General features: G+C 40.5%; 2 protein-coding genes across 5 annotated transcripts in view; both read left to right on the top strand.

The window, feature by feature from the left end:
* LOC139475817 (synaptotagmin-1-like) overlaps positions 1-15,872 on the top strand; it is a 147,175-nt gene that overhangs the window by 66,265 nt on the left and 65,038 nt on the right. For 2 of the 4 annotated variants that reach the window (XM_071259020.1, XM_071259017.1), the window contains exon 1: positions 7,279-7,454. The exons of the other annotated variants lie outside the window; for them this stretch is intronic. The gene's annotated coding sequence lies outside the window, so the exon portion shown is untranslated. Of the gene's footprint in view, positions 1-7,278; positions 7,455-15,872 lie in introns of those variants that run through there. 4 annotated transcript variants of the gene reach the window in all.
* LOC139475412 (uncharacterized) lies at positions 1,179-2,423 on the top strand. The gene has a single exon (XM_071258629.1). It carries the CDS (start codon positions 1,179-1,181, stop codon positions 2,421-2,423), a length of 1,245 nt encoding a protein of 414 aa, XP_071114730.1.

Here is a 15,872-nt window from a genome sequence, read left to right as displayed (position 1 = left end):
TCCTCTTGTCAAAACAACAAAGTGCCAGTCTCGCTTCAGGCCTACTCACTTCTTGGATATTGTGAGTAGCTTCATGCGGCTTTTATTCCTTTAATCCAACTTAGCTCTTTTTGATGTAACCAGGAAGTGCTGCCATGTTTTTACTTATGTCTACTCATGATGTTTTATTATCAATAAAGATTACCATTATTATGGATTAAACGTTAAGTACATAAGTGTTTGAACAATTGGTTCAGATTGCACTGTAGATTTACAGCGATGTTAGATGTGTTGGAAAACTAGATTTATCATCCCAAACTGGCTCCCACAGGAGATATCGCTTGGGTGAGATCAAGCGATATCTACACTGTAGATATCGCTGCAATGAAATTACATCACAATGCTTTGCAGACCATTGTGACATCACTGACATCACAATCAAATGACATCACTAATGGCTCTGCTACTGAAGCTGTTACCAGTACTTTTTACACTGAAAACACTGCTAATTACTGTCTAAAAATTGAAAAAGTTGGAAGAATGATGTTGGATGATAAATAAAATCTCACCCTTGTGTCTTTTGATATCAAATATATCAACACTCGTTGATAAAAGTGTCAAAAATCCTCGGCAAGCCTCGGAATTTTTCCACTTTTATCAACTCATGTTGATATATTTGATATCAAAAGACACTCGGGTGAGATTCTCTATTTATCATCCAAAACTGGCTCCCTCAGGAGATATGGCTTGGATGAGATCAAGCGATATCTACACTGTAGATATCGCTGCAATGAAATTACATCACAATGCTTTGTTATATAGTGGAGAAGGGATTAGCTGTGACAACACTTACTTGCTTCCGGTCTACTCAAAACTGAAATAAATCTATGCAACATGAGAGTCAAGGTTGTACACATATCAAACACTGACATTCTTTTTCCAGTAAGCCGATTTTTGTTTAACAAAACAACTGACATGAACATTTCCATCTTAACAACATCATTGTGAGAATAACAGAATATATTTTTTTATAAGAAATGCTTACATCCATCCAGGTTCCCCAAATACTGACATCCATCCAGGTTCCCCAAACACTGACATCCATCCAGGTTTCCCAAATACTGACATCCATCCAGGTTCCCCAAATACTGACATCCATCCAGGTTCCCCAAATACTGACATCCATCCAAGTTCCCCCAATGCTGACATCCATACAGGTTCCCAAAACAGACATCCATCCAGGTTCCCCCAATGCTGACATCCATCCAGGTTCCCCCAATGCTGACATCCATACAGGTTCCAAAACTAGTGACATCCATCCAAGTTCCCCTATTGCTGACATCAATCCAGGTTCCAAAACTACTGACATCCATCCAAGTTCCCCTATTGCTGACATCAATCCAGGTTCCCCCAATGCTGACATCCATACAGGTTCCAAAACTACTGACGTCCATCCAAGTTCGCCTAATGCTGACATCCATACAGGTTCCAAAACTACTGACATCCATCCAAGTTCCCCTATTGCTGACATCAATCCAGGTTCCCCCAATGCTGACATCCATACAGGTTCCCCAAATACTGACATCCATCCAAGTACCCCTATTGCTGACATCAATCCAGGTTCCCCAAACACTGACATCCATCCAGGTTCCCCAAATACTGACATCCATCCAGGTTCCCCAAACACTGACATCCATCCAGGTTCCAAAAATACTGACATCCATCCAGGTTCCCCAAATACTGACATCCATCCAGGTTCCCCAAATACTGACATCCATCCAGGTTCCCCAAACACTGACATCCATCCAGGTTCCCCAAATACTGACATCCATCCAGGTTCCCCAAACACTGACACACATCCAGGTTCTCCCAATGCTGACATCCATCCAGGGTCCCCCAATGCTGACATCCATCCAGGGTCCCCCAATGCTGACATCCATACAGGTTCCAAAACTAGTGACATCCATCCAAGTTCTCCTAATGCTGACATCCATCCAGGTTCCCCAAAAACTGACATCCATCCAGGTTCCCCCAATGCTGACATCAATCCAGGTTCCCCCAATGCTGACATCTATACAGGTTCCAAAACTACTGACATCCATCCAGGTCCCCCAAACACTTACATCCATCCATGTTCCCCCAATGCTGACATCAATCCAGGTTCCCCCAATGCTGACATCTATACAGGTTCCCCCAATGCTGACATCTATACAGGTTCCAAAACTACTGACATCCATCCAGGTTCCCCAAAAACTGACATCCATCCATGTTCCCCCAATGCCGACATCAATCCAGGTTCCCCCAATGCTGACATCTATACAGGTTCCAAAACTACTGACATCCATCCAGGTCCCCCAAACACTGACATCCATCCAGGTTCCCCCAATGCTGACATCCATACAGATTCCCAAAACAGACATCCATCCAGGTTGCCCCAATGCTGACATCCATCCTGGTTCCCCCAATGCTGACATCCATCCAGGTTCCAAAACTACTGACATCCATCCAAGTTCCCCTATTGCTGACATCAATCCAGGTTCCTCCAATGCTGACATCCATCCTGGTTCCCCCAAATACTGACATCCATACAGGTTCCCCAAATACTGACATCCATCCAGATTCCCAAAATACTGACATCCATCCAGGTTCCAAAAATACTGACATCTATCCAGATTCCCCAAATACTGACATCCATCCAGGTTCCCCAAATACTGACAGTCATACAGGTTCCAAAACTACTGACATCCATCCAGATTCCAAAAATACTGACATCAATCCAGATTCCCCAAATACTGACATCCATCCAGGTTCACCCAATGCTGACATCCATCCAGGTTCCCCCAATGCTGACATCCATACAGATTCCCCAAATACTGACATCCATCCAGATTCCCCAAATACTGACAGCCATACAGGTTCCAAAACTACTGACATCCATCCAGATTCCAAAAATACTGACATCCATCCAGGTTCCCCAAACACTGACATCCATCCAGGTTCCCCCAATGCTGACATCCATCCAGGTTCCCCCAATGCTGACATCCATCCAGATTCCCCAAACACTGACATCCATCCAGGTTCCAAAACTACTGACATCCATCCAGATTCCCCAATTACTGACATCCATACAGGTTCCAAAACTACTGACATCCATCCAGGTTCCAAAACTACTGACATCCATCCAAGTTCCCCCAAAACTGACATCCATCCAGGTTCCCCAAATACTGACATCCATCCAGGTTCCCCAAACACTGACATCCATTCAGATTCCCCAAATACTGACATCCATCCAGGTTAACTAAACACTGACATCCATCCAGGTTCCAAAACTACTGACATCCATCCTGGTTCCCCAAATACTGACATCAATCCAGGTTCCCCAAATAATGGCATCCATCCAAGTTCCCCAAATGCTGACATCCATCCAGGTTCCCCAAATACTGTAATTTATTTATATTAATAATTTTTTTATTGAGGGTCTATGTTACTAGCAGGAGACATAACAGAAATAATTATTTGAAGCTAAAAAAGAAAATAATCTTGGTTTTCAGGCACTGCCCGCATCATCACAAAGTCCGCTGCACTTTTTATTTTAATTTCTATTTTTTTAAAAAAGAGTAAAAATCCTCAAATATTCCAAATGCAACAGTAGTTAAATTCTGCATTCCACTATTTTACTCATCAAGGAATACATTTATTTCGGTTGGCCCTTTCCCAGGTTGATTGTACACGACTTTTTATTTGGTTACATGCTAGTTTGAACAACCCTCTCCCCCCCCCCCCCCCAAAATAAAAAAATTAAAAAAATTATTCTTACTTCTTTAAATCAATTAAAGTACAAATGATTAGCTTATGTGACAGTGAATGATGTGTCAGATTGTAGTAATATAAAAGGGACAGACAGATATGGAAGGTCATCCTGACCATGAAATGAGCTGGGGTAGAAGGTGTCGTAAAATAAAAATTGACGGTCATTGCAAAATAGGAAACTCACAAGTCAACATTAGTATGATCCCAAATTGTTGTAGCGGGAAGCACTTGATACATTTGACATGTTTTACATATTATGTTATATGGACAAGGATAAATGTTCGTTGTATCAATTGCAGATGTTTATTTGTATATATGTATATATACATGTTTTATTACATTGCCAACATGAGCGTAAATCACAGTTTATTTTAATTATTTTCGTTATGATATCCTATATAAGAGTAAAGTCAAACTATTCAGATGTGTACAATTAGACATTCAGATTTTAAGCAGGTGAGAAGCACCGATGGCATTGTGCATTATATCAATTTCATGCCTTTTCAAACTTGTCAAGGCATCAAGTTTCAGTTGAATAGCTTGATACTTCTTCTTCCTTAGCAGAATGTGCTGTCCAGCAGTCTACTGCACCTGCTTCAGGTTAATTTGTGCTTTGCCAATTCGAGGAATTGGTTGAACTCCTGACATGTTTTAGCAGTACATAAGCCCGAAACAATTTCCTTTGTAATACGTCACACATACAGCGAGGCCAGGCTAGTAGCAGCCCGGAACAGTTTCCTGTATAATATGTCACACATACAGTGAGGCTAGGCTAGTAGCAGTCCGGAACAGTTTCCTTTATAATATGTCACACATACAGCTAGGCCAGGCTAGTACCAGCCTGGAACAGTTTCCTTTATAATATGTCACACATACAGTGAGGCTAGGCTAGTAGCAGTCCGTAACAGTTTCCTGTATAATATGTCACACATACAGCTAGGCCAGCCTAGTAGCAGCCCGGAACAGTTTCCTTTATAATATGTCACACATACAGCTAGGCCAGGCTAGTAGCAGCCCGGAACAGTTTCCTTTATAATATGTCACACATACAGCTAGGCCTAGCTAGTAGCAGCCCGGAACAGTTTCCTTTATAATATGTCACACATACAGCTAGGCCTAGCTAGTAGCAGCCTGGAACAGTTTCCGTTATAATATGTCACACATACAGTGAGGCCAGTCTAGTAGCAGCCTGGAACAGTTTCCGTTATAATATGTCACACATACAGTGAGGCCAGGCTAGTACCAGCCTGGAACAGTTTCCTTTATAATATGTCACACATACAGCTAGGCCAGGCTAGTACCAGCCTGGAACAGTTTCCTGTATAATATGTCACACATACAGTGAGGCCAGTCTAGTAGCAGCCTGGAACAGTTTCCTGTATAATACGTCACACATACAGTGAGGCTAGGCTAGTAGCAGTCCGTAACAGTTTCCTTTATAATATGTCACACATACAGCTAGGCCAGGCTAGTAGCAGCCCGGAACAGTTTCCTTTATAATATGTCACACATACAGCTAGGCCAGGCTAGTAGCAGCCCGGAACAGTTTCCTGTATAATATGTCACACATACAGCTAGGCCAGGCTAGTAGCAGCCCGGAAAAGTTTCCTTTATAATATGTCACACATACAGCTAGGCCAGGCTAGTAGCAGCCCGGAACAGTTTCCTGTATAATATGTCACACATACAGCTAGGCCAGGCTAGTAGCAGCCCGGAACAGTTTCCTTTATAATATGTCACACATACAGCTAGGTCTGGCTAGTAGCAGCCTGGAACAGTTTCCTTTATAATATGTCACACATACAGCTAGGCCAGGCTAGTAGCAGCCTGGAACAGTTTCCTTTATAATATGTCACACATACAGCTAGGCCTGGCTAGTAGAAGCCTGGAACAGTTTCCTTTATAATATGTCACACATACAGCTAGGCCAGGCTAGTAGCAGCCTGGAACAGTTTCCTTTATAATATGTCACACATACGGCGAGGCCAGGCTAGTAGCAGTCAGGAACAGTTTCCTGTATAATATGTCACACATACAGCGAGGCCAGGCTAGTAGCAGCCCGGAACAGTTTCCTTTATAATATGTCACACATACGGCGAGGCCAGGCTAGTAGCAGCCTGGAACAGTTTCCTTTATAATATGTCACACATACAGCGAGGCCAGGCTAGTAGCAGCCCGGAACAGTTTCCTTTATAATATGTCACACATACAGCTAGGCCAGGCTAGTAGCAGCCCGGAACAGTTTCCTTTATAATATGTCACACATACAGCTAGGCCTGGCTAGTAGCAGCCTGGAACAGTTTCCTTTATAATATGTCACACATACAGTGAGGCCAGGCTAGTAGCAGCCCGGAACAGTTTCCTTTATAATATGTCACACATACAGTGAGGCCAGGCTGGTACCAGCCTGGAACAGTTTCCTTTATAATATGTCACACATACAGCGAGGCCAGGCAAGTAGCAGCCTGGAACAGTTTCCTTTATAATATGTCACACATACAGCTAGGCCAGGCTAGTAGCAGCCTGGAACAGTTTCCTTTATAATATGTCACACATACAGCTAGGCCAGGCTAATAGCAGCCCGGAACAGTTTCCTGTATAATATGTCACACATACAGCTAGGCCAGGCTAGTAGCAGCCCGGAACAGTTTCCTTATTATATGTCACGTATACAGCTAGGCCAGGCTAGTAGAAGCCTGGAACAGTTTCCTTTATAATATGTCACACATATAGCTAGGCCAGGCTAGTAGCAGCCCGGAACAGTTTCCTGTATAATATGTCACACATACAGCTAGGCCAGGCTAGTAGCAGCCCGGAACAGTTTCCTTTATAATATGTCACACATACAGCTAGGCCAGGCTAGTAGCAGCCCGGAACAGTTTCCTTATTATATGTCACGTATACAGCTAGGCCTGGCTAGTAGAAGCCTGGAACAGTTTCCTTTATAATATGTCACACATATAGCTAGGCCAGGCTAGTAGCAGCCTGGAACAGTTTCCTTATTATATGTCACACATACAGCTAGGCCAGGCTAGTAGAAGCCTGGAACAGTTTCCTTTATAAAATGTCACACATACAGCTAGGCCAGGCTAGTAGCAGCCCGGAACAGTTTCCTTTATAATATGTCACACATACAGCTAGGCCTGGCTAGTAGAAGCCTGGAACAGTTTCCTTTATAATATGTCACACATACAGTGAGGCCAGGCTAGTAGCTGCTAATTTACATCGTTTTTGATCATTGATTGAAACTAACCACCATGTTTGAATGTTAACTGAGTGTAAAACTCTTATCTTGAGAAAGCCAAACACTTTTGAGCTGGTGTTCCCAGTGACTTATCAATTTGTGTGCCCATCAGTCCTACATTTGAGGTTCTTTCATGTGTTCGAGAGATACCGCTCAATTATTAACATAATAACTTCACTCTAGCTCCGTAGCCTAGCAGCTGCAGTGGTAATGAGACGGGCTCTCCCACAATGCTGTGCGGTATTGATCGTGAAGACTGCTGCATCTGTAATGGATTCATGTTGAGGAAGGAGTGAACTGGAATCAACATGTCTATGTGTGTGTAATTCTCATTCTACCCTCCTATCCAAGTTCTAGTGTCCAGCTAACCCTTCCCCATCTACCAGGGAAAAGGGTCTTTGGTCTTTCACTGTGTGTTCTGGTGAGTTGCTTGTCCATTTCAGGGCAGTATTACTCTCTCTTCTTCTTGAGATCTGTGATGGATGTTCTCCATTTTGGATAGGAAGGTATTGATTTTGGTAGCCAGTTTCAAGCAGAGATATTGGCACTCTCTGCCTCTCAAGGAATTGGATTATCATACCAAAACAACAACGCAGTTTTCTGTGTGATGGAATTCATGTGAAATATGTAAACTAGATGTTCTTTATTCTACCATCTCAAGACTTGCAATCAAGGAGTCTTGACATACGTGACCATCATGTGTTTAGATGTCACTGCTGTTAACAATAAGGTTAGAATGATGTGTACTTAAATAGCTGAAATAGCCTCATACTCAGTGCAACTGACTGAAGCTGACCATTTTAAATGTTATGCCAATTATTGTCTGTAAATGAAAAGCGGGCTATTAATTATGGAGCAGATTTAATGATGTTAAATTGCTATGCCACATATAGTTAGTATAATTAGTCATTCCTGACATCCTGTACCTGCAGTAAGCATGGTGAGGGTCATATATTATTCAGTCTACTTGAGGAAGGGACAGCCAGGGGATAGATTGTAGGCAGTGTGTTGATCGGGCTATTGGTGTCTTGTCATGTTCTTAGGATCATTTCAGGTTATAATAAGACCAAATACAAGTGAGATTTGTCAACTTATTTGTATAGCTAAACCAAAACCCTTGTCTTATTACAACAAATTTCTAATTACAGTAAAATATTCCAATGAAAACCAGAGTAACGGTTCAGCAGTGTTTTACCCAGATTGTTTTTTAGACAGTGTTCCAATTCATTCTGATATTGCGTTACTGACAAAAGATAGGGAATGATGCATCGATGCATTGATGCATTGTTCCTTGTAATGTAAACCATATGGCTTTAAATATACTTAAATCCTGTAACTCCATTAACCAAAAATCTTATGTCAAGATAGTATCATGTTCCTTGGGGTTGCTTTTGTGAACCTTGGGTGAAAGAGAAACTTACCGGTACACCTCTATATGTTTATCAATCTGCTGTAGATCAACCATTGAAATTGAATATGCAAGAGTAAAAATTGCTGGTCAGGAATGTGTAAATCACTACAACCCATGGACCACTGAACACTCTGAACAGTTAATGATACTAGTAAGAGATGTAGGGGTACTTCTAACAAATAACATTGCAATGAATTTTTTTCTCATTTGGTATATATCCCAAACAGTGGCCCAATGATTGATTAGCCTTTTGCCATGTGAGTGTGACCACTGAGTGTTGTATATCAGTAGAAAGTGACACTGTTGTTTCTCATTGTTGTACCAGGATCATGATGCAATATATCTGTTCATACAATCACAGCTTTGCTTTACATTAGGTATATTAGGTAGATGTCACAGATATTGATCCCAGTTGTGATCAATATTGACACATGCTATATACACCTGGTTATATATAGCTCAGTCAGCTGTGTATTGATTCTGTGTGTATGGCTGGTTACATCGCTCAGCTTAATGTGCTATTCAAACTTAAATGCAACATTGACATAACAGTAAAATATGCCTATAACATTTGGTTCAGGTTGCAGACAGATTTCCATGTTACTTTGATTAAAGATACTTCACACATCTTTTCATGTTTAAATATGACCAATTTTGCTTTTGATAATTTGTATGGATAACTGACTTAATGTTGGAATAGAATTTGGAAAATTTGAAGTGGCTGTTATGTGAATTACAGACAAAATAATTCTGAATTGAAGTGACCTACACTAGTTGTGGACAGTGATCTCTGTGATTCAGGCTGTATGTTACCATGGAGAGAGTATGACATATGGACAACAATACCAGCTAATGAGTGGGCTGCACAAAGGGATGACAGATGGATGTCAAGGTGTTATATGTGTGGGCCAGCTTTAGTTTGGCTCCGTCTGTCGTTATCCCTTTATTTTCTTCAATTGTTCTGACTGGTGTATATCACAATAAAGGTAAATGCTTCACATTGGCATATGCAGTGATTGTGGGTAATAATGTATATGAGAGTGAGGCTCTACTTTGTGATGACTGAGCTGTACCGTCCACTGCATGGATCAGGATACACACAATCCCACCTCACTTCTATGAATGGTACACGAAAAACAGCTTATTTTAGGCATAGAACGGACAGAATCTTGTACTAACGTAAGTTTATTTCAACATTTTTCAATTTCAATCTTAGATCGGTAATAGTCTGTTTGTATAACTTATTTGTACATTGCATGTGTAACCACGCTCCAAGAAGATATACTTGGTATTCATGGGAACCCTTGCTCCCTGGCATGCCATGGCCACCTTAGCTAGAGTATAGTGCCACAGAAAGATTTGAATGATCTTATGTTTAACTCATCTTGTCCCTGTGAGAATAGCAGGCTGGTGAGATAATGAACTTGGTAGCAACTAAGCATTTTGTTCCTGCCACCCCTCACAGTTGTTGTTTAATGCTACACTCAGCAATTGTTCAGCAATATGACATCTTCCAGAGACTTAATATAAATGTCCAGTTTTCACCCATACCAAACTAGGTTGGAATTTCGGAGTTAAAATTTGGCTGGACTAATGAATCTGTGGACAATAAATCCAGTCAAAATGCATAACAATATCGAGATCAGATTAAAAAACTGTCATGCAGATATTGGTTGATTGCAGGATTTGCAAAGCATGTGTTCTGTCAACTCGGCTTTGACTGATATTTTCCAAATCTTTTCATGTTTTTAATCTCAAGGTGCTCGAGTAATTTGATATTTGCGTGGTAAGACCCGTTTTATTACAATTTAGATCTTCAAGTCTTTGAAAGGCATTTAGAAGTGATACACATAAGGAAGAGAATTTATGGATGTCAACTTCTATATTATGGGGAACACAACATTGTTGTTCCTACAGGTACATATATATATATATGCTCTGTGCCTCATAGCATTCATTCACCTGATGAAGGAGTAAGCATATACCCTGAAATGTTGTGTTCCTCATAATAAAGAAGTTCACATCCATAAATTCTCTTCCCTAATTTAGATCTTGATCATGTTGATTATCAGTCAGATTGTCTTGACTGGGTGCTGCCAAATGCAAGTTAATATGATTGGTCAATAGGAGGGACATGGAAGGGACATAACTCGTAATAGCCACTGGTGGAGCTATGATGGAGCCACCCTAGTTTGACAAGGGTGGAAACTTGGTGGTGTCATGTGAATAATCATACGGTACAATGACATGCAATTATCAAATCAACTCAATATCAACTCATATTATGACAAGCATAGGTTGCTGGAGATCTGTTCTAAGCCAGAACCCCCATGTGGTCAATAGGAATACATATTTTTGCAAATCTTTGCAACTTCTCTAAGTGGCTTTAGAAGTTGGTGTGATGAACAAGGACAAAATCTTATGGACATAAAACTTCTTAATTACAGTTGAGGTGATGTTTCAGTGTTGATTCTTAGCAGTTAGCTTTATCACTTGCTTGATAAAGGTGTTAGAATCTACACAGAAATGTTTCCTCAATTGTAATAAACAAGTTGTTAGTCCAAAAGAAATTGTTGAAATCTTTGCAAATCAAACAACAGAAAAAGTCTTTGCATAGATGTTTATGCTCATTAACCGATCAACACACCTTATATTCAATGGACATTCTAAGCCTGACATATCCAAGCTAGACATATTCATTAGTAAGCAACCTCATTTAAACTGCTGTTAACTTAAAGAAGGTTTTGATGGAATTTGGTTGCTGATGTTGCTCAGTGATTTGTTTTTGAAGCTGCTAGGTATGATGTACCTTACCAAATGGTTATCTTTTATCATGTTTACACAAATGTGACCTGGTGACAATGACCAATGACTACATTACTGTCAAATAAAATATATAAGAGTGTTGTCTTTGAAGAAATCTATGTATGCATATAATAAATTCTTACGCATATTTTTAGGTTTAGGGTTTGTAAGTACACATGACTGCATAACCATGGTTGCAAAAAAATATCAGTGATCGCTTGCAACAACGCTGCCTTTGGGGTCCACATAATTGATCAGTGTTAAGGACAATCAGCCATTTAACCGAGGTGGAGTTGTAGATGACCCACATAACAGACTACTGCATGACTTTTATATATTACATTTTGCATCTTGCTTTGATAAATAACAGAGGACTTTAAGTAAAAAAACTCTCTTTTAATTTTTGTGTGTAAATATTCGCTTCTAGTCACCACGAATAACAAATTCAATTCATGAAGGGATACGGTTTGATTCACGGAATACGTGAGTGAATCGTAACAGCCCTACCAAACATGTTACATTCTAATGAACCAACTATCTCAGTTCTGAGGACTAATCATTTGAGTGCTTGACCTGCTGATGTGAAAGTTGTTAGTTTGATTCCCATCATCCATAATGAAAAAGTTTCAATTCTTGTCTTCGAATTTAGTACATTGGACATTTGAAATGCTAAGTCCAAATTCCATCTGCTACTCAACTCATCAGGTCTTACGAGGAAAAATTAAAACCTCATACCCAGGATGAGGTCTCACTAGGAAAAAGTACCTCCAAAGAGGTACCTTCGGAAACAATGGACAATATCCTTGATAGGTAAATAATGAAAAAAGATGGCCCTTCATTCTTGTGTGCCTAGATGTAAACATCAAAAGATTTTTTATCACATCTCATCATGTTTGGTTTGCTATTTCACAACATTGAAGTCATGCATTAGTTTGGACGTAGCCGGTGAGGGATACTTCCGAAACTGACTTCACTGTGTTACAAAAGATTTGTTACTGTTGAGTTGGATTGTGTGGTGTCACAGTTGAGTTGAGTTGGATTGTGTGGTGTCACAGTTGAGTTGAGTTGGATTGTGTGGTGTCACAGTTGAGTTGACTTGGACTGTGTGGTGTCACAGTTAAGTTGACTTGGACTGTGTGGTGTCACAGTTGAGTTGAGTTGGATTGTGTGGTGTCACAGTTGAGTTGACTTGGACTGTGTGGTGTCACAGTTAAGTTGACTTGGACTGTGTGGTGTCACAGTTGAGTTGAGTTGGACTGTGTGGTGTCACAGTTGAGTTGAGTTGGACTGTGTGGTGTCACAGTTGAGTTGAGTTGAGTTGGATTGTGTGGTGTCACAGTTGAGTTGAGTTGGATTGTGTGGTGTCACAGTTGGGTTGACTTGGACTGTGTGGTGTCACAGTTGAGTAGAGTTGGACTGTGTGGTGTCACAGTTAAGTTGACTTGGACTGTGTGGTGTCACAGTTGAGTTGAGTTGGATTGTGTGGTGTCACAGTTGGGTTGACTTGGACTGTGTGGTGTCACAGTTGAGTTGACTTGGACTGTGTGGTGTCACAGTTGAGTTGACTTGGACTGTGTGGTGTCACAGCTGAGTTGACTTGGACTGTGTGGTGTCACAGTTAAGTTGACTTGGATTGTGAGTTGTCACATTTGAGTTGACTTGGACTGTGTGGTGTCACAGTTGAGTTGACTTGGACTGTGTGGTTTCACAGTTGAGTTGACTTGGACTGTGTGGTGTCACAGTTGAGTTGACTTGGACTGTGTGGTGTCACAGTTGAGTTGACTTTGACTGTAGATGTCAGTGTTGAGTTGACTTGGACTTTGTGGTGTCACAGTTGAGTTGAGTTGGACTGTGTGGTGTCAGTGTTGAGTTGACTTGGACTTTGTGGTGTCACAGTTGAGTTGACTTGGACTTTGTGGTGTCACAGTTGAGTTGAGTTGGACTGTGTGGTGTCAGTGTTGAGTTGACTTGGACTTTGTGGTGTCACAGTTGAGTTGACTTGGACTGTGTGGTGTCACAGTTGAGTTGACTTGGACTGTAGATGTCAGTGTTGAGTTGACTTGGACTGTGTGGTGTCACAGTTGAGTTGACTTTGACTGTAGATGTCAGTGTTAAGTTGACTTGGATTGTGTGGTGTCAGTGTTGAGTTGACTTTGACTGTAGATGTCAGTGTTAAGTTGACTTGGATTGTGTGGTGTCACAGTTGAGTTGACTTGGACTGTGAGTTGTCACCAAGGACATTGAAAAGATGAATCTAGGAGTTGACTCTGTACATGTTAACATAGGCCATCATTTAGACATGACCAGTGGATACTGTATTTCCCCTGTGTGGGTTGTGATGCAGATACATTACATCAGCAACATGTACTCAAGGCTGAATAACCACATAACATTGTCTGTTCTTCATCTCCTCTGTGAGCAATAGCAGTGGCAAGGAGGTCACATTGTTTATCATGAGTGGAGATCATGATTTCCAATCTGATTTCATTCTGATTGCTGGAGCTTGGGAATCATTTGCCTTTTGTTGGAATATTGATAAAGGTAAATTGCTGAAACATTTCCGATGAAGTGGCTTGTGTGGCTCTATTGCTTTTCTTTGTGGGCATATTTACACTACATGGACAGCACGGCCAAACTCTCAGTCAGATTCAGTTATTGCCGAGTATTGACGTCAGTAACTAACTTTGTTGCATGGCAACAAGTATTGATTCATGGTTGCTATTGCCATATCTTGATTAATGCTTAGGAGAAACAGTTGAAAAATCTCAAGGGTATTTGCATGTCAAAACACAACCTTTCTGTGGTCTTTAATAGAAAGTCTGTGCCAAGTTCTGTAAACAGAGCTAAGTCACACATGGGATAAATGATTATAGTGATGTCCATTGACATATTCCTGTGTAATCCCAGCTGTTTTCACCTTCTCACCAGAACTTCATCAGATGAGATAAGTGACATCTAGGTCAAATGGCAGCCACACTTATCTCAGCATGTTATATCTGGTGACAGATGCAGACCTAATGACTGTCCAAAAGTCTCATGATGAACACGTCATGTTTCCTCAACACCTACTGACAAGCAAATATATAAAAGATTTCCTAATCAATAACCTCTTGTTGAATGCATATGCATCTATTCCATGTCAATTCAAAGCAGTTTTCAAGATTTATTGTTATTTAATATGAGTGTTGATATGAGGAGTGTTAATGCATTGTTTACTAATTCCTGTGCTGCTACCTCCTTCACATTGTTTGATTACATATCCATTGTGCCAGAATTTATGAGACAAAATGGATCAAAATATCGTTTTAGCCTTAAATAACTTGTATTTTGGGCAGTGATGTACTGACTATGTGTATCTGACATGGCCTGAAGTTTACGATGTTGGTTTGTTGGATTAAAGTACTACACTATAGACCACATTAGTTGATGCAATTCAGTTAGCAGCTAATAAGTAGCATAATAAGCAGTAAACAGCAGCTGAAATCACCAGTAGGCGTATTTTGCAATGCACAACATGGTGGTGACATTCAGCACAGGAAGGGCCATACACTGTACTGAGCTGGTTATTATATGCTGATTTGGCAGGTCATGTGGACTGTGATATTCATAACATTTTGCCGTGGAAGAGGTAATTACACTCAAACACCCTTGTGTCAAAGTTGAAGGTACCTACGTAAATACTTTGAATTATCCGAGGATCGACACAACCAAAAATGATAAAAAAAATATGGAATATGCAGGAACCAAGCTTTACTTTGAGACAGCTGTAAGTTTGACACATCAAAGTTCGACACAACAGTGTTTGACTGTAGTTTGACATTTTGAGAAAACACTCAATTGTATAAATGTAGATCGAAAGATATCTCTTAAAACTGATTAATGACAAGCAATATTTGAATACATTTATGAATATACAAATTAAATATGAATAGGCAGAATTGATGAAGTATTATGATATGCAAAGACCATGTTGAATGACATCTTCCCGAGGCAAGAGAGTTAACTGACTATAAATGTCCAGTTTCCAACCTTGCCGAACTAGGCTGGTATTATGGATTTACATTTTGGCTGGACTAACGAATCTATGCATAGTCCAATCAAAATTGCGCAACGAAATAAAAAATCTGGTTCGTAAACTGTCATGCAGATTTCGATTGATTGCAGGATTTGCAAAGCATGTACACCACCAACTCGTTATCAACAGATATTTTCCCAATCTTTTCTTGTTTTTAATCAAGGTGCTCATGTGATTTGATGCACTTCGCAATGTAAGTCCAGTTGTATCACAATATAGATGTTGTTTATCGATCATATCATCTTGACTGGGCGCCATCGCTTTGTTTTAAACAAATGCAAGTCATACGAGAGGTGGAATCTGATTGATCCATAGGAGAGGCTAAGAAGGGACATAACTCGTAATAACCACTAGGGGCGCTACGATCGAGCCCAGGAATTCCAGCCTTGTTCGGCAAGGGTGGGAACTGGACTTTTAAAGTCAGTTAACTCTCTTGCCTTGGGAAGATGGTTGAATGATGACATGATGTATGTCTGGAACATTCTGATACTCATTTTTTTTCCACCACTTTCTGCAATAGACATGTTATTTAAGAAACATAAGATGAG

Source organism: Haliotis cracherodii, unplaced genomic scaffold (genome assembly GCF_022045235.1).
Source record: "Haliotis cracherodii isolate W230 unplaced genomic scaffold, xgHalCrac1.p SCAF_3, whole genome shotgun sequence".
Taxonomy (NCBI): Eukaryota; Metazoa; Mollusca; class Gastropoda; order Lepetellida; family Haliotidae; genus Haliotis; species Haliotis cracherodii.
Note: the sequence above shows the minus strand (reverse complement) of the source record. Positions and strands in the feature narration are given on the sequence as shown.

What these genes read in the sequence shown, in the direction of transcription:
- LOC139475412 (XM_071258629.1), top strand. Translation starts at nt 1,179, where the DNA reads ATGCTGACATCCATACAGGTTCCCAAAACAGACATCCATCCAGGTTCC.